This window comes from Euprymna scolopes, chromosome 19 (assembly GCF_053919585.1).
Source record: "Euprymna scolopes isolate OS-2025 chromosome 19, ASM5391958v1, whole genome shotgun sequence".
Classification (NCBI taxonomy): domain Eukaryota; kingdom Metazoa; phylum Mollusca; class Cephalopoda; order Sepiida; family Sepiolidae; genus Euprymna; species Euprymna scolopes.
The window spans coordinates 146847927-146868781 of NC_136500.1; the positions used below are offsets into that span (position 1 = coordinate 146847927).

General features: G+C 26.1%; 1 protein-coding gene across 2 annotated transcripts in view; it reads right to left on the bottom strand.

Annotated features, from left to right (window-relative positions):
* LOC145240040 (fibrillin-3-like) overlaps positions 1-20855 on the bottom strand; it is a 671777-nt gene that overhangs the window by 200664 nt on the left and 450258 nt on the right. For both annotated transcript variants that reach the window (XM_080103628.1, XM_080103629.1), the window contains 2 exons: positions 9192-9317; positions 1319-1447 (listed from right to left, as the gene is read on the bottom strand). In XM_080103628.1, coding sequence (XP_079959754.1) covers positions 1319-1447; positions 9192-9317 — 255 coding nt within the window. The remainder of the gene's footprint in view (positions 1-1318; positions 1448-9191; positions 9318-20855) is intronic.

Sequence of the window (20855 nt, forward strand, 5' to 3'; positions counted from 1 at the left end):
ATTACGAATTCTTTAGAACTTTTACCCAGTTATGACTGACGAAACAAGAACATTCTACTCCCGTGGGTTAAACAAAGGGTCCCGTTCAAAATTCCGATAAACCTGAAGAAAGTCGGAGGTTGCATTGACCGAAACGTTGTTAAAATAACACTCGAGATGAGAATAATAGTCCGAAGAATCCAAATAACGCAAATACTCATTGTTTTACTCGCTAGGAGTAGTCACACAAGCTATCATCAAAGATTGCTCTTTGAGAACTACTTGTGGTGTTCCCTGGGATCTTAGTGACAACAAGTCTCCTCAGATTTCCAGTACTCTCCACCACTTTCACAGGTGCCGCCAATGCACGGAGATGGAGCTTGAAGACATTCGTTGATATCTGTTGAGAAACAAAAATATCGCAACAGCCACTTACCATTGATTTTTCGTTGGCAGCAACTATTGATATTTACTGGAGCTTGGGTGACAATAAGCTTCTCCAAGGTCCCAGTACACTTTGCATTTATTATTATTATTATTATTATTATTGGTGTTGATCTCATTTTAGGCTTATGAGACAATGGATATTCCCTGCGAGAGTGCCTGCATAGGGAAGATAATATTGAAGTCATGGTTTTGTAATATTCAATTGTACATCACCAGAACCGATATTGTACGAGTTCAGTAGTTAGAAGTCGAGGATGTTTTTATTTCGCTATTTCTATTAAGACCAGATTACGCACTGGCATGATCGTTTTGATGACAGTTTTCTGGGCCTTCCTACTTTCGTGCTGGCTCATAGCAAAATCGAAACGGATGTTTTTTTTTTAAATTCTATTTTCACCCCAAACAAGGCACAGTGCCATTTTGATGTAGGAGGGAGGTGCTACTATCTGGGACATAAATTGCAAGGATACTTTGCAGGGAGTTGAGCAGCAAGATGTCTGTTTACATTACATTTGAACTTCTGCATATCAGTACGATCGGAGAAGCAGACACTTGGAAGGTAATTCCAAAATCTAGCAGTTCTGAGGAAGAACCCATTAAAAAATTGTCATACATGGGCTCTCTCTATCTTTTTACTAGAGTCCCCATACCTAGATGTATTGTCGTCATCATGGCCAAGGAATACCATCTACTATTGTAGAGAAGACTTGCAGATGTAAATTTCTAGTATTTTAAATGAAAACATAAAAATCTCGAATAACGAATACAGTGGAAAAACGAAAAGCTTGATAATGTTCACGTTTATGTAATGAGTGTTGGATTTTCAAGAATTTCATATCTACCGATTCCATAGAGAATTCAAAAAAGTTGGAATATCGAAAAGGGGACTTACCAATGCAAATTCTCGCACTGGAATCTAAAACGGTTCCAGGTGTGTTGCACTCGCACCTAAAACTGCCGGCTAAATTGACACAGTTGCCGCCAATGCACGGAGATGGAGCTTGAAGACATTCGTTGATATCTGGCGAGAAACAAAACATATCTGATAGTTAGTAACAGTGGACGTTTCTCAAGTTTAGTTCATCCATTTCAAACTCTTGTAACCACACTAGCATCACGCTCAATGAATGCAATTTGAAAATCCCCTCGGCACACTCCCCATAAAAGTTGGATTCCAATAGACGTAATTTTCTAAGTAAATAATTTTTGGTAATTATATATATATATATATATATATATATATATATATATATATATAATTCAATGGTTTTGTGCATGCATGTTTGACATTTAAAAAATCTACATAGTCCATATTTTATAATAGTATTGTAGAGTCCATATTTTATAATAGTATTGTAGAGTCCATATTTTATAATAGTATTGTAGAGTCCATATTTTATAATAGTATTGTAGAGTCCATATTTTATAATAGTATTGTAGAGTCCATATTTTATAATAGTATTGTAGAGTCCATATTTTATAATAGTATTGTAGAGTCCATATTTTATAATAGTATTGTAGAGTCCATATTTTATAATAGTATTGTAGAGTCCATATTTTATAATAGTATTGTAGAGTCCATATTTTATAATAGTATTGTAGAGTCCATATTTTATAATAGTATTGTAGAGTCCATATTTTATAATAGTATTGTAGAGTCCATATTTTATAATAGTATTGTATAGTCCATATTTTTTAATAGTATTGTAGAGTCCAGATTTTATAATAGTATTGTATAGTCCATATTTTTTAATAGTATTGTATAGTCCATATTTTTTAATAGTATTGTAGAGTCCAGATTTTATAATAGTATTGTAGAGTCCAGATTTTATAATAGTATTGTAGAGTCCATATTTTATAATAGTATTGTAGAGTCCATATTTTATAATAGTATTGTAGAGTCCATATTTTATAATAGTATTGTAGAGTCCATATTTTATAATAGTATTGTAGAGACCATATTTTATAATAGTATTGTAGAGTCCATATTTTATAATAGTATTGTAGAGTCCATATTTTATAATAGTATTGTATAGTCCATATTTTATAATAGTATTGTAGAGTCCATATTTTATAATAGTATTGTAGAGTCCATATTTTATAATAGTATTGTAGAGTCCATATTTTATAATAGTATTGTAGAGTCCATATTTTATAATAGTATTGTAGAGTCCATATTTTATAATAGTATTGTAGAGTCCATATTTTATAATAGTATTGTAGAGTCCATATTTTATAATAGTATTGTAGAGTCCATATTTTATAATAGTATTGTATAGTCCATATTTTTTAATAGTATTGTAGAGTCCAGATTTTATAATAGTATTGTATAGTCCATATTTTTTAATAGTATTGTATAGTCCATATTTTTTAATAGTATTGTAGAGTCCAGATTTTATAATAGTATTGTAGAGTCCAGATTTTATAATAGTATTGTAGAGTCCATATTTTATAATAGTATTGTAGAGTCCATATTTTATAATAGTATTGTAGAGTCCATATTTTATAATAGTATTGTAGAGTCCATATTTTATAATAGTATTGTAGAGACCATATTTTATAATAGTATTGTAGAGTCCATATTTTATAATAGTATTGTAGAGTCCATATTTTATAATAGTATTGTAGAGTCCATATTTTATAATAGTATTGTAGAGTCCATATTTTATAATAGTATTGTAGAGTCCATATTTTATAATAGTATTGTAGAGTCCATATTTTATAATAGTATTGTAGAGTCCATATTTTATAATAGTATTGTAGAGTCCATATTTTATAATAGTATTGTAGAGTCCATATTTTATAATAGTATTGTAGAGTCCAGATTTTTTAATAGTATTGTAGAGTCCAGATTTTATAATAGTATTGTATAGTCCATATTTTTTAATAGTATTGTATAGTCCATATTTTTTAACAGTATTGTAGAGTCCAGATTTTATAATAGTATTGTAGAGTCCATATTTTATAATAGTATTGTAGAGTCCATATTTTATAATAGTATTGTAGAGTCCAGATTTTATAATAGTATTGTAGAGTCCAGATTTTATAATAGTATTGTAGAGTCCATATTTTATAATGGTATTGTAGAGTCCAGATTTTATAATAGTATTGTAGAGTCCATATTTTATAATAGTATTGTAGAGTCCATATTTTATAATAGTATTGTAGAGTCCATATTTTATAATAGTATTGTAGAGTCCAGATTTTATAATAGTATTGTAGAGTCCAGATTTTATAATAGTATTGTAGAGTCCAGATTTTATAATAGTATTGTAGAGTCCAGATTTTATAATAGTATTGTAGAGTCCAGATTTTATAATAGTATTGTATAGTCCATATTTTTTAATAGTATTGTAGAGTCCAGATTTTATAATAGTATTGTATAGTCCATATTTTTTAATAGTATTGTATAGTCCATATTTTTTAATAGTATTGTAGAGCCCATATTTTATAATAGTATTGTAGAGTCCAGATTTTATAATAGTATTGTAGAGTCCAGATTTTATAATAGTATTGTAGAGTCCAGATTTTATAATAGTATTGTAGAGTCCATATTTTATAATAGTATTGTAGAGTCCATATTTTATAATAGTATTGTAGAGTCCATATTTTATAATAGTATTGTAGAGTCCAGATTTTATAATAGTATTGTAGAGTCCAGATTTTATAATAGTATTGTAGAGTCCAGATTTTATCATAGTATTGTAGAGTCCAGATTTTATCATAGTATTGTAGAGTCCAGATTTTATCATAGTATTGTAGAGTCCATATTTTATCATAGTATTGTAGAGTCCATATTTTATAATAGTATTGTAGAGTCCAGATTTTATCATAGTATTGTAGAGTCCAGATTTTATCATAGTATTGTAGAGTCCATATTTTATAATAGTATTGTAGAGTCCAGATTTTATAATAGTATTGTAGAGTCCAGATTTTATAATAGTATTGTAGAGTCCATATTTTATAATAGTATTGTAGAGTCCATATTTTATAATAGTATTGTAGAGTCCAGATTTTATAATAGTATTGTAGAGTCCAGATTTTATAATAGTATTGTAGAGTCCATATTTTATAATAGTATTGTAGAGTCCATATTTTATAATAGTATTGTAGAGTCCATATTTTATAATAGTATTGTAGAGTCCAGATTTTATAATAGTATTGTAGAGTCCAGATTTTATAATAGTATTGTAGAGTCCAGATTTTATCATAGTATTGTAGAGTCCAGATTTTATCATAGTATTGTAGAGTCCATATTTTATCATAGTATTGTAGAGTCCATATTTTATAATAGTATTGTAGAGTCCAGATTTTATCATAGTATTGTAGAGTCCAGATTTTATCATAGTATTGTAGAGTCCATATTTTATAATAGTATTGTAGAGTCCATATTTTATAATAGTATTGTAGAGTCCAGATTTTATCATAGTATTGTAGAGTCCAGATTTTATAATAGTATTGTATAGTCCATATTTTATAATAGTATTGTATAGTCCATATTTTTTAATAGTATTGTAGAGTCCAGATTTTATAATAGTATTGTATAGTCCATATTTTTTAATAGTATTGTATAGTCCATATTTTTTAATAGTATTGTAGAGTCCAGATTTTATAATAGTATTGTAGAGTCCATATTTTATAATAGTATTGTAGAGTCCATATTTTTTAATAGTATTGTAGAGTCCAGATTTTATAATAGTATTGTAGAGTCCAGATTTTATAATAGTATTGTAGAGTCCAGATTTTATAATAGTATTGTAGAGTCCAGATTTTATCATAGTATTGTAGAGTCCAGATTTTATCATAGTATTGTAGAGTCCAGATTTTATAATAGTATTGTAGAGTCCAGATTTTATCATAGTATTGTAGAGTCCAGATTTTATAATAGTATTGTAGAGTCCAGATTTTATCATAGTATTGTAGAGTCCATATTTTATAATAGTATTGTAGAGTCCAGATTTTATCATAGTATTGTAGAGTCCAGATTTTATCATAGTATTGTAGAGTCCATATTTTATTATAGTATTGTAGAGTCCATATTTTATTATAGTATTGTATAGTCCATATTTTATTATAGTATTGTATAGTCCATATTTTATTATAGTATTGTATAGTCCAGATTTTATCATAGTATTGTAGAGTCCAGATTTTATCATAGTATTGTAGAGTCCAGATTTTATAATAGTATTGTAGAGTCCAGATTTTATAATAGTATTGTATAGTCCATATTTTATCATAGTATTGTAGAGTCCAGATTTTATCATAGTATTGTAGAGTCCATATTTTATAATAGTATTGTAGAGTCCAGATTTTATCATAGCATTGTAGAGTCCAGATTTTATAATAGTATTGTAGAGTCCAGATTTTATCATAGTATTGTAGAGTCCATATTTTATAATAGTATTGTAGAGTCCAGATTTTATCATAGTATTGTAGAGTCCAGATTTTATCATAGTATTGTAGAGTCCAGATTTTATCATAGTATTGTAGAGTCCATATTTTATAATAGTATTGTAGAGTCCAGATTTTATAATAGTATTGTAGAGTCCAGATTTTATAATAGTATTGTAGAGTCCAGATTTTATCATAGTATTGTAGAGTCCATATTTTATAATAGTATTGTAGAGTCCAGATTTTATCATAGTATTGTAGAGTCCAGATTTTATCATAGTATTGTAGAGTCCATATTTTATTATAGTATTGTATAGTCCATATTTTATTATAGTATTGTATAGTCCATATTTTATTATAGTATTGTATAGTCCATATTTTATTATAGTATTGTATAGTCCATATTTTATTATAGTATTGTATAGTCCATATTTTATTATAGTATTGTATAGTCCATATTTTATTATAGTATTGTATAGTCCATATTTTATTATAGTATTGTATAGTCCATATTTTATTATAGTATTGTGGATTCTGTATTTTATAAAAGTATTGTGAGGTCTGTATTTTATAATACTATTGTAGAGTCCATATTTTATAATAGTATTGTAGAGTCCATATTTTATAATAGTATTGTAGATTCTGCATTTTATAAAAGTATTCTGGGGTCTGTATTTTATTTTAATAAACGAAAGTCGAAATTTAGGGACACAAATTCTAACAAGTTATAATTCATATACTTATTTTGAAAATATTGTGCCAAGAAAATCCAATGTAAAACTATAAAACATAAATTGTGCTGTTTAAGATACAAAATGGACAAGACTTTCAAATAAAGAGAACGTTCTTTAATATCAAACAAATTTTCGTCGTCTGCAGATCATGTTTCAAATCTGCGCATTTCAGGTGAAAACATTATCACGTGTGATGTCGAAATGAGTATTAATTCCAAAACTTACGAAAAATGATCCAGTAGAACATTTGCTATCAGTATGTTTAACAAAGAAAATCACATTACATTCTGAGAATCTGTGTTTAAAAATGGCAAACACTTTATGTAGTCAAGGGAGATAAGTCAATTTGACCTACTGAATTAGTCGCACAATTCTTCCACATTTTAGCATACGATAAAATTGGATAATTCGATAAATTCTATTTTTATCTATAATCATTTTTTGCGTATATAAATTTGACTTTAGTGTATACATATATAAATTTGACTTTAGTGTATTATATACATATATAAATTTGACTTTAGTGTATTATATACGTATATAAATTTGACTTTAGTATATGCATATATAAATTTGACTTTAGTGTATACATATATAAACTTGACTTTAGTGTATTATATACATACATAAATTTGACTTTAGTGTATACATATATAAATTTGACTTTAGTGTATACATATATAAATTTGACTTTAGTGTATACATATATAAATTTGACTTTAGTGTATACATATATAAATTTGACTTTAGTGTATACATATATAAATTTGACTTTAGTGTATACATATATACATTTGACTTTAGTGTATTATATACATATATAAATTTGACTTTAGTATATTATATACATATATAAATTTGACTTTAGTATATTATATACATATATAAATTTGACTTTAGTATATACATATATACATTTGACTTTAGTGTATTATATACATATATAAATTTGACTTTAGTGTATACATATATAAATTTGACTTTAGTGTATTATATACATATATAAATTTGACTTTAGTGTATACATATATAAATTTGACTGTAGTGTATTATATACATATATAAATTTGACTTTAGTGTATACATATATGAATTTGCCTTTAGTGTATACATATATAAATTTGACTTTAGTGTATACATATATAAATTTGACTTTAGTGTATACATATATAAATTTGACTTTAGTGTATTATATACATATATAAATTTGACTTTGGTATATACATATATAAATTTGACTTTAGTGTATTATATACATATATAAATTTGACTTTAGTGTATACATATATAAATTTGACAGTGTATACATATATAAATTTGACTTTAGTGTATACATATATAAATTTGACTTTAGTGTATACATATATAAAGTTGACTTTAGTGTATACATAAATAAATTTTACTTTAGTGTATACATATATAAATTTGACTTTAGTGTATTATATACATATATAAATTTGACTTTAGTGTATACATATATAAATTTGACTTTAGTGTATTATATACATATATAAATCTGACTTTAGTGTATGCATATATAAATTTGACTTCAATGTATTATATACATATATAAATTTGACTTTAGTGTATGCATATATAAATTTGACTTTGGTGTATACATATATAAATTTGACTTTAGTGTATACATATATAAATTTGACTTCAGTGTATTATATACATATATAAATTTGACTTTAGTATATGCATATATAAATTTGACTTTAGTGTATACATATATAAATTTGACTTTAGTGTATTATATACATATATAAATTTTACTTTAGTATATGCATATATAAATTTGACTGTAGTATACGCATACATAAAGTTGACTTTAGTGTATTATATACATATATAAATTTGACTTTAGTGTATACATATATAAATTTGACTTTAGTGTATTATATACATATATAAATTTGACTTTAGTGTATACATATATAAATTTGACTTTAGTGTATACATATATAAATTTGACTTTAGTGTATACATATATAAATTTGACTTTAGTGTATACATATATAAATTTGACTTTAGTGTATACATATATAAATTTGACTTTAGTGTATACATATATAAATTTGACTTTAGTGTATACATATATAAATTTGACTTTAGTGTATACATATATAAATTTGGCTTTAGCGTATACATACATAAATTTGACTTTAGTGTATACATATATAAATTTGACTTTATTTTATACATATATACATTTGACTTTATTGTATACATATATAAATTTGACTTTAGTGTATACATACATAAATTTGACTTTAGTGTATTATATACATACATAAATTTGACTTTATTGTATACATACATAAATTTGACTTTAGTGTATACATATATAAATTTGACTTTAGTGTATGCATATATAAATTTGACTTTAGTGTATACATATATACATTTGACTATTGTATACATATATACATTTGACTTTATTATATACATATATACATTTGACTTTATTATATACATATATACATTTGACTTAATTATATACATATACACATTTGACTTTATTATATACATATATACATTTGACTTTATTATATACATATATACATTTGACTTTAGTGTATACATATATAAATTTGACTTTATTGTATACATATATACATTGCATGAGCTTCCTACCTTCACACATCTTGGTAATCTTACTCTGGACAAACCCTATTGGACAAACGCAGGTGTAACTTCCGGGGGAATTTCGACACTGGCCACCATCACAGATCTGCTTATTAGATGCGCATTCGTTGATATCTGCAGATAAAAAAAAACAATAAAAGATGAAATAATAAAAAACAATAATGTAGAATTTGTTTTAGAAAAAAATAAACCTCATTATCGAATGATGATCGATTTGATCAGCCATAATCAATACTTGCAAAATATTATTTGAATCATCATCATCATCATCATCATTATATAGACCGTTAGTCTTGATGATGACTAGTCGGGGCCTCGGAACTTTATCCTTCAGCGCTGGCGTAGTCCTCTTTCTCTGTGAAACATCAGGTCACAGGCACTGCATACGTGGGTGAAGGGGTTGTCATCGATAGTGTCTCAGCTCTAAGGCTTCTCCAATCTTTCTCTCTATTCCTTCTTTCCCTTTGTGGAGACTGTTCCGCCAACCACTCCTTTCTTTGGCTTGTTCCTCCCAACTCTCGACATTGATTTTCATCGCCTTCAGGTGCCCCTTTGTTACATCTTTGTAGTGAAGCTTCTGGCCTCCTACCTTGCGGGTTCCATTTTCCAGTTCCCCGTAAAAGATCATCTTTGGGATTCGGTTTTCTTCCATTCTGGCAGTGTGCCTGGTTCATCACAGTTGCATAGTAGCAAGGGTAGCTTCCACGCTGTGTAAGTTTGCTCTCCTGACAACTTTCACGTTTGATACGTAGTCACTCCATTTGATCTTCATGATCCTTCTCAGGTGTCTCTGCTGAATGGCTTCCAGTCTTCTTATGCATTCTCTATATAGAGTGTAGGTCTCTGCTGAGTACAGCAAGGCTGGAAGGATGATGGCTTTGTAGACTCTGCACTTTCTTTCTAGTCAGATACTGACCCTTATCTAGAGCTGCTTTTCTTGTTTACCAAAGGAGGCAAACGCGCTTTGGATTCGGCAGCTTATTTCTTTGTCAACACAGTTGTCAGTGCTTAGAGTGTTTCCAAGATATTTGAAGGTTTTAACAACTTTTAGCACCTCGCAAAATTTTTGCATCTGCAAAATATTCCTTGAATCCGAATTAGGTTATTAAGATTAGCACACCTAGTAGATGAAAATAATTGTCATGTTAGGCTGAGACTTTCCATGTGCTTATAAGAATTAAATACACTGTAACAGGCTTTAAATTTATAAATAAGAGGCAATGAAATGTGTAAAGTCCATATAATAATTGAAGGTTTTATGAGGACCATCTACACCTTTGGAACCCCTGTTAACCTTAGTCGTTGCAAATGATTGCCACAAGACAGAAGACCTCAAGGTTTATATAAGAGTTTTCCTTCTCCTAGATGCATGTCCTAATGAATCCTGACGGTGCATCTTTCCCACCGGTTTTAAACATGCCCCCAGATAATAAGCTGGAAATTTTTACGTCCTGATGCAATACAGACAGTACCTAGTATTCTCATATCGTCACCAATCTTGTACTGACCAGGTTCATCGTTGCTTAACTTCAGTAATCTTACACTATCTATGGTATATGGCTCATTTGAAAGTAGCCCGATCCCTTTAATCCGTCTCTAATCAATATTTTCAGATTAAGCTTAAAAGTAGCCCGACCTCTCTGATCTTTCTCTTAACGACCAACTGACACCACAAGACAAAATACAATTCTTTTTCCACCAAGATGGCACTACATGCCCCACGTCTCACAGATCGCTGACACGTTTACGGTTCATAACATGTTTACGGAAGAGAGAATAATAAGCAAAGGATTATAGCCACCACGTTTTTTTTTTTACAAGGAGGTCACCACTTATCAAGGCCCGGAAGCCATTCAGGGATAAGGGTTATTGCATGTACAGTACATTGTACGTTAGTGTTGAGATTTCATAAAGTGTCTACTTAAGGGGGCGGTTCATCAGGAATTTGTTTACGTTGGATGTGAAGACATCAAGTTGTAGTCAGGTGGGAAACAGGCAGACGGAACAGAGTTCCACTGGCGTGCTGTTCTAAGAAAGAAGCTTTGTTCATGGAATCTACGTTTTGATTTAGGCATAGATAAAGAGTGGGTAAATGCCACACATCTCACAGATCACTGATACGAGTTCATGGCCTGTCTACTGAAGAGAGAACAATAAGCAAAGGGTTATAGCTACCACGTCCCCCGGACTTGTCATCGTGTGATTTTTTTAATCTTTGGGAAGCTTTAAAACAAAAATGTTTATATAAATAATCCTCACAATTTTAGATTCTCCTGAGAAGGTTGGTAATGTTCTTTAATTGGTCTTGATCTACAGGCAGAAATGCATAGATGTCAACGGGGAGCACTTCCAATATCTTTCATAACATTACACGTAATTTAAACAATAAAAGAATTTTCCTCCTCTTTACTACATTTTACTGGGCTACTTTTAAGTGGGCCGTCTTATAAATATATATATATATATATATATATATATATATATATATATATATATATATATATGGTGATTGACACTTCTTGACAGAAACTTGCCATTTTTTCAGGTTGATGCCGCACGTCCATGAGCATGTAGATGGCTCTTCTGTCCAGCTACACCCTTGCATGCATAACTGTTCGTAGATGTAACAGGGAGACTTGCCAGTATTTGCTTGTTACTTAGTCTTAGCGGAGGGCGACGCACAGACAGAGTCCCGAGGCAACATTCATTTACATTATTTTTGCGTCCCGTCCACTTAACTTCCAACAACTGACTAGAATCCCTATTTCTCCGCCCAAACACTTGACGTCATTCCCACCATCATATAGTTCAATATTTGCACTTTTTTAACAGTACATAGGGCCAGAGACGCCTGGGCTGAACTGCTAGAGTATATAATTTGTAATATTACGACTTTTAATACCTGTTGTATTGGGTCCATTTACATTTGTCACCAGGTTATCCTGACATGTACTAATATGTCCCTCACCAAAATTCATACTAGTTAAATTAATCGCTACTTACTGGCGCACGGTCCGAATATAGAACACACCGATCATTTTGTTTATGTGATAGCTTAGTTAGATACAATTGTCATTTAACACTATATTTTTATTTAAATAACATTCTAAGTTTTCGTTACATATATATATACATAGGAACTCACTAATATATTGAGTTGAGATTATACAGACTGTGTTAAATAAATGAATCATTCAATAACAGCATGATGTGTTCTAAAATAAATATCATAATTGTTTTTGATCTTCAAAATAAATATCATAATTGTTTTTGATCTTCAAAATAAATATCATAATTGTTTTTGATCTTCAAAATAAATATCATAATTGTTTTTGATCTTCAAAATAAATATCATAATTGTTTTTGATCTTCAAAATAAATATCATAATTGTTTTTGATCTTCAAAATAAATATCATAATTGTTTTTGATCTTCAAAATAAATATCATAATTGTTTTTGATTTTCAAAATAAATATCATAATTGTTTCTGATTTTCAAAATAAATATCATAATTGTTTTTGATCTGCAAAATAAATATCATAATTGTTTTTGATTTTCAAAATAAATATCATAATTGTTTTTGATCTGCAAAATAAATATCATAATTGTTTTTGATTTTCAAAATAAATATCATAATTGTTTTTGATCTGCAAAATAAATATCATAATTGTTTCTGATTTTCAAAATAAATATCATAATTGTTTTTGATCTTCAAAATAAATATCATAATTGTTTTTGATCTTCTAAATAAATATCATAATTGTTTTTGATCTTCAAAATAAATATCATAATTGTTTTTGATCTTCAAAATAAATATCATAATTGTTTTTGATCTTCAAAATAAATATCATAATTGTTTTTGATCTTCAAAATAAATATCATAATTGTTTTTGATCTTCAAAATAAATATCATAATTGTTTTTGATTTTCAAAATAAATATCATAATTGTTTCTGATTTTCAAAATAAATATCATAATTGTTTTTGATCTGCAAAATAAATATCATAATTGTTTTTGATTTTCAAAATAAATATCATAATTGTTTTTGATCTGCAAAATAAATATCATAATTGTTTTTGATTTTCAAAATAAATATCATAATTGTTTTTGATCTGCAAAATAAATATCATAATTGTTTTTGATTTTCAAAATAAATATCATAATTGTTTTTGATCTTCAAAATAAATATCATAATTGTTTTTGATTTTCAAAATAAATATCATAATTGTTTCTGATTTTCAAAATAAATATCATAATTGTTTTTGATCTGCAAAATAAATATCATAATTGTTTTTGATTTTCAAAATAAATATCATAATTGTTTTTGATCTGCAAAATAAATATCATAATTGTTTTTGATTTTCAAAATAAATATCATAATTGTTTTTGATCTGCAAAATAAATATCATAATTGTTTCTGATTTTCAAAATAAATATCATAATTGTTTTTGATCTTCAAAATAAATATCATAATTGTTTTTGATCTTCTAAATAAATATCATAATTGTTTTTGATCTTCAAAATAAATATCATAATTGTTTTTGATCTTCAAAATAAATATCATAATTGTTTTTGATCTTCAAAATAAATATCATAATTGTTTTTGATCTTCAAAATAAATATCATAATTGTTTTTGATCTTCAAAATAAATATCATAATTGTTTTTGATTTTCAAAATAAATATCATAATTGTTTCTGATTTTCAAAATAAATATCATAATTGTTTTTGATCTGCAAAATAAATATCATAATTGTTTTTGATTTTCAAAATAAATATCATAATTGTTTTTGATCTGCAAAATAAATATCATAATTGTTTTTGATTTTCAAAATAAATATCATAATTGTTTTTGATCTGCAAAATAAATATCATAATTGTTTCTGATTTTCAAAATAAATATCATAATTGTTTTTGATCTTCAAAATAAATATCATAATTGTTTTTGATCTTCTAAATAAATATCATAATTGTTTTTGATCTTCAAAATAAATATCATAATTGTTTTTGATCTTCAAAATAAATATCATAATTGTTTTTGATCTTCAAAATAAATATCATAATTGTTTTTGATTTTCTAAATAAATACCATAATTGTTTTTGATTTTCAAAATAAATATCATAATTGTTTTTGATCTCCAAAATAAATATCATAATTGTTTATGATCATAAAAATAAATACCATAATTGTTTTTGATTTTCAAAATAAATACCATAATTGTTTTTGATCTTCAAAATAAATATCATAATTGTTTTTGATCTTCAAAATAAATATCATAATTGTTTTTGATCTTCAAAATAAATATCATAATTGTTTTTGATCTCCAAAATAAATATCATAATTGTTTTTGATCTTCAAAATAAATATCATAATTGTTTTTGATCTTCAAAATAAATATTATAATTGTTTTTGATCTTCAAAATAATTATCATAATTGTTTTTGATCTTCAAAATAAATACCATAATTGTTTTTGATCTTCAAAATAAATATCATAATTGTTTTTGATCTTCTAAATAAATACCATAATTGTTTTTGATTTTCAAAATAAATACCATAATTGTTTTTGATCTTCAAAATAAATACCATAATTGTTTTTGATCTTCTAAATAAATACCATAATTGTTTTTGATCTTCAAAATAAATATCATAATTGTTTTTGATCTTCTAAATAAATATCATAATTGTTTTTGATTTTCAAAATAAATACCATAATTGTTTTTGATCTTCAAAATAAATATCATAATTGTTTTTGATCTTCAAAATAAATACCATAATTGTTTTTGATCTTCAAAATAAATATCATAATTGTTTTTGATCTTCTAAATAAATATCATAATTGTTTTTGATCTTCAAAATAAATATCATTATTGTTTTTGATTTTCAAAATAAATATCATAATTGTTTTTGATCTTCAAAATAAATACCATAATTGTTTTTGATCTTCAAAATAAATATCATAATTGTTTTTGATTTTCTAAATAAATATCATAATTGTTTTTGATCTTCAAAATAAATATCATAATTGTTTTTGATCTTCAAAATAAATAACATAATTGTTTTTGATCTTCAAAATAAATATCATAATTGTTTTTGATCTTCTAAATAAATATCATAATTGTTTTTGATTTTCAAAATAAATATCATAATTGTTTTTGATCTTCAAAATAAATATCATAATTGTTTATGATCATAAAAATAAATATCATAATTGTTTTTGATCTTCAAAATAAATACCATAATTGTTTTTGATCTTCAAAATAAATATCATAATTGTTTTTGATCTTCAAAATAAATATCATAATTGTTTTTGATTTTCAAAATAAATATCATAATTGTTTTTGATCTGCAAAATAAATATCATAATTGTTTATGATCATAAAAAAAATATCATAATTGTTTTTGATTTTCAAAATAAATATCATAATTGTTTTTGCTTTTCAAAATAAATACCATAATTGTTTTTGATTTTCAAAATAAATACCAAAATTGTTTTTGATTTTCAAAATAAATATCATAATTGTTTTTGATCTTCAAAATAAATATCATAATTGTTTTTGATTTTCAAAATAAATATCATAATTGTTTCTGATTTTCAAAATAAATATCATAATTGTTTTTGATCTGCAAAATAAATATCATAATTGTTTTTGATTTTCAAAATAAATATCATAATTGTTTTTGATCTGCAAAATAAATATCATAATTGTTTTTGATTTTCAAAATAAATATCATAATTGTTTTTGATCTGCAAAATAAATATCATAATTGTTTCTGATTTTCAAAATAAATATCATAATTGTTTTTGATCTTCAAAATAAATATCATAATTGTTTTTGATCTTCTAAATAAATATCATAATTGTTTTTGATCTTCAAAATAAATATCATAATTGTTTTTGATCTTCAAAATAAATATCATAATTGTTTTTGATCTTCAAAATAAATATCATAATTGTTTTTGATCTTCAAAATAAATATCATAATTGTTTTTGATCTTCAAAATAAATATCATAATTGTTTTTGATTTTCAAAATAAATATCATAATTGTTTCTGATTTTCAAAATAAATATCATAATTGTTTTTGATCTGCAAAATAAATATCATAATTGTTTTTGATTTTCAAAATAAATATCATAATTGTTTTTGATCTGCAAAATAAATATCATAATTGTTTTTGATTTTCAAAATAAATATCATAATTGTTTTTGATCTGCAAAATAAATATCATAATTGTTTCTGATTTTCAAAATAAATATCATAATTGTTTTTGATCTTCAAAATAAATATCATAATTGTTTTTGATCTTCTAAATAAATATCATAATTGTTTTTGATCTTCAAAATAAATATCATAATTGTTTTTGATCTTCAAAATAAATATCATAATTGTTTTTGATCTTCAAAATAAATATCATAATTGTTTTTGATTTTCTAAATAAATACCATAATTGTTTTTGATTTTCAAAATAAATATCATAATTGTTTTTGATCTCCAAAATAAATATCATAATTGTTTATGATCATAAAAATAAATACCATAATTGTTTTTGATTTTCAAAATAAATACCATAATTGTTTTTGATCTTCAAAATAAATATCATAATTGTTTTTGATCTTCAAAATAAATATCATAATTGTTTTTGATCTTCAAAATAAATATCATAATTGTTTTTGATCTCCAAAATAAATATCATAATTGTTTTTGATCTTCAAAATAAATATCATAATTGTTTTTGATCTTCAAAATAAATATTATAATTGTTTTTGATCTTCAAAATAAATATCATAATTGTTTTTGATCTTCAAAATAAATACCATAATTGTTTTTGATCTTCAAAATAAATATCATAATTGTTTTTGATCTTCTAAATAAATACCATAATTGTTTTTGATTTTCAAAATAAATACCATAATTGTTTTTGATCTTCAAAATAAATACCATAATTGTTTTTGATCTTCTAAATAAATACCATAATTGTTTTTGATCTTCAAAATAAATATCATAATTGTTTTTGATCTTCTAAATAAATATCATAATTGTTTTTGATTTTCAAAATAAATACCATAATTGTTTTTGATCTTCAAAATAAATATCATAATTGTTTTTGATCTTCAAAATAAATACCATAATTGTTTTTGATCTTCAAAATAAATATCATAATTGTTTTTGATCTTCTAAATAAATATCATAATTGTTTTTGATCTTCAAAATAAATATCATAATTGTTTTTGATTTTCAAAATAAATATCATAATTGTTTTTGATCTTCAAAATAAATACCATAATTGTTTTTGATCTTCAAAATAAATATCATAATTGTTTTTGATTTTCTAAATAAATATCATAATTGTTTTTGATCTTCAAAATAAATATCATAATTGTTTTTGATCTTCAAAATAAATAACATAATTGTTTTTGATCTTCAAAATAAATATCATAATTGTTTTTGATCTTCTAAATAAATATCATAATTGTTTTTGATTTTCAAAATAAATATCATAATTGTTTTTGATCTTCAAAATAAATATCATAATTGTTTATGATCATAAAAATAAATATCATAATTGTTTTTGATCTTCAAAATAAATACCATAATTGTTTTTGATCTTCAAAATAAATATCATAATTGTTTTTGATCTTCAAAATAAATATCATAATTGTTTTTGATTTTCAAAATAAATATCATAATTGTTTTTGATCTGCAAAATAAATATCATAATTGTTTATGATCATAAAAAAAATATCATAATTGTTTTTGATTTTCAAAATAAATATCATAATTGTTTTTGCTTTTCAAAATAAATACCATAATTGTTTTTGATTTTCAAAATAAATACCAAAATTGTTTTTGATTTTCAAAATAAATATCATAATTGTTTTTGATCTGCAAAATAAATATCATAATTGTTTTTGATCATCAAAATAAATATCATAATTGTTTTTGATTTTCAAAATAAATATAATTGTTTTTGATTTCCAAAATAAATACCATAATTGTTTTTGATTTTAAAAATAAATATCATAATTGTTTTTGATTTTCAAAATAAATACCATAATTGTTTTTGATTTTTAAAATAAATATCATAATTGTTTTTGATTTTCAAAATAAATATAATTGTTTTTGATCATCAAAATAAATATCATAATTGTTTTTGATTTTCAAAATAAATATCATAATTGTTTCTGATTTTCAAAATAAATATCATAATTGTTTTTGATTTTCAAAATAAATATCATAATTGCTTTTGATTTTCAAAATAAATATCATAATTGTTTCTGATTTTCAAAATAAATATCATAATTGTTTTTGATCTGCAAAATAAATATCATAATTGTTTTTGATTTTCAAAATAAATATCATAATTGTTTTTGATCTGCAAAATAAATATCATAATTGTTTTTGATTTTCAAAATAAATATCATAATTGTTTTTGATCTGCAAAATAAATATCATAATTGTTTCTGATTTTCAAAATAAATATCATAATTGTTTTTGATTTTCAAAATAAATATCATAATTGTTTTTGATTTTCAAAATAAATATCATAATTGTTTTTGATCTTCGATTAATAATCTGCAAGCTTTCGAGATTGAAAATTGATTGATATAGATCAGGGGTTGGCAACCTCCGGCCCGCGGACCAAATTCGGCATTAGAGTGAATGCCGTTTGGTCCGATACTTTACTTTAGTAAATCGCAACAAAAAATCCGGTCTGGAGTTTCGACAGACGGATGGTGAAGTTCTGTAACATCTTTCCTGCAGCTGCGCTGACACCGACTGCATTGGCTTGCCTTTCCATTGGAGTCTGCCTGATAAATGTGCAAATCAAGATTTTCTTATTACCTGCCCAGGCCTGCACCTGGTTAACCACAGCAGATGCTGTAGTAAACCAAACTAGATACAGAATGCCATTGTCTCAAGAGACAAAAGGTTGCCATTAATATTGTTGCCCTCAATAACAATATAACTAAAGCTTTTTGGTTCTTCTTTTATAATCAACAGAACATTTCAGCTCTTACGCCCCAAAAGTTTACCGGTCCCTGGTATAGACAGTAATCAGATGGAGCAACGTCTAAAGTATAAGGTGGATGCGGCAAAATTCCTGCCCCGTCCAATTCTTCAATCTTGTTGCTGGTTTTTCAGGCGGCATGCAACATTGCATTGTTTTGTAGTTTCGACAAACAACACATGTCTTATTTGTCGGCGGATTATCACAAACTCTTTCGAGTTATTTGAAGATGTTCCGCGTTTATGTCGCGACCATTCCACAGCACGCATTCAAAAGAACAGATTCCATCAGAAATCCACTAAACTTAAATTATATTCTTTCCAAATGATTTTAATACTAAAACAAGATATACTGTCACATAGACGCGAGAAGCTTTTATTTAGGATCATGTCTACAGGGGACTATGTGGGGAGTTGAGAAGCGAGAAATTTGTTCACGTTACATGTTAGTACAATCAGGAAAGCAAGAAACAGGAATAGAATTCCAAAGTCTAGCAATCCGAAGGAAGAAACTATTAGAGTAGAAAGCTTTTCGGTATCAAGGGACCTCAACAGTGAAGGAGTGGGATTTTGTTGCTATTAGTTCATAAAAACATTCGATTAAAGTACTTGTATAAAACAGGTATAGGAATTCAAAATTGTCTAAAAGGGGGAGACTAGTAGTAGGTGCTCCAGTCCAGATGTGACAACAATGCTCCATGAATAAATACCCTCAAGTGTGAGTTATTTTCTAGTACGGTAGAATGAGACCACTTGCTTAACAGCAGCCTTGGCAGTGTCTTCACTTTACTAGTTACAATTCACACCGCCTGTGAATGTTAAGTCAAGGAGTTTTAGCGATGAACTCGCAAGTAGAGTTATTAGTCATGACAATCGGTGGTTGGGAAGATTTTTTGGAAGAATATGTGATGTACATACCCGTGACGGAAATAAAATATCATACACCAAAAATCATGCAAATTGATCAAATATTTTAATTTTTATATGAAAAAAAGCAAAAACATTTTTAAACGAATTCTAGTTTTTCTAATGCTCTTTTCTTATCAAGGCCCGAAAGCCACTCAGGGATATATGTATAGTACGTTAGTGTGGAGATTTAATAAAGTGTCTACTTAATGGGGCGATTCATCAGGAATTTGTTTACGTTGGACTTGAAGACATCAAGGTTGTAGTCAGGTGGGAAGCAGGCAGACGGCGTGCAGTTCTAAGAAAGAAGCTTTGTTCATGGAATCTACGTTTTGATTTAGGCACAGATAAAGAGTGGGTAAAATTTTTGACAGTGGTTTCAGCTAGATGGGTGTTTTTCGTAAAAGATTGGCGAGGGGAGATCAGAGATTGGAACTCAGACGAGCACCTGCCATGGAAATAATGATAAAACAAAGATAGGCTCGCAATCTCTTCTGTTGGAGAGAGGTTGCAGGGTAGAGAAAAGGGCATCCCCTACTAAGCCACGAAGTCTATTTTGTACTCTGTCAAGGCAGGATAGGCTGTTTTTAGCAGCTCATGCCCAGATATGGCAGCAGTATTCCATCCTTGGACGTACTTGGCTTTTATATAGATAGAAAATTGCATCAGTAATGAGATATCTTCTGGAGCGGTAGAAGGATCCCACCATCTTTCCAGCGACCTTGGCAACAGACTTG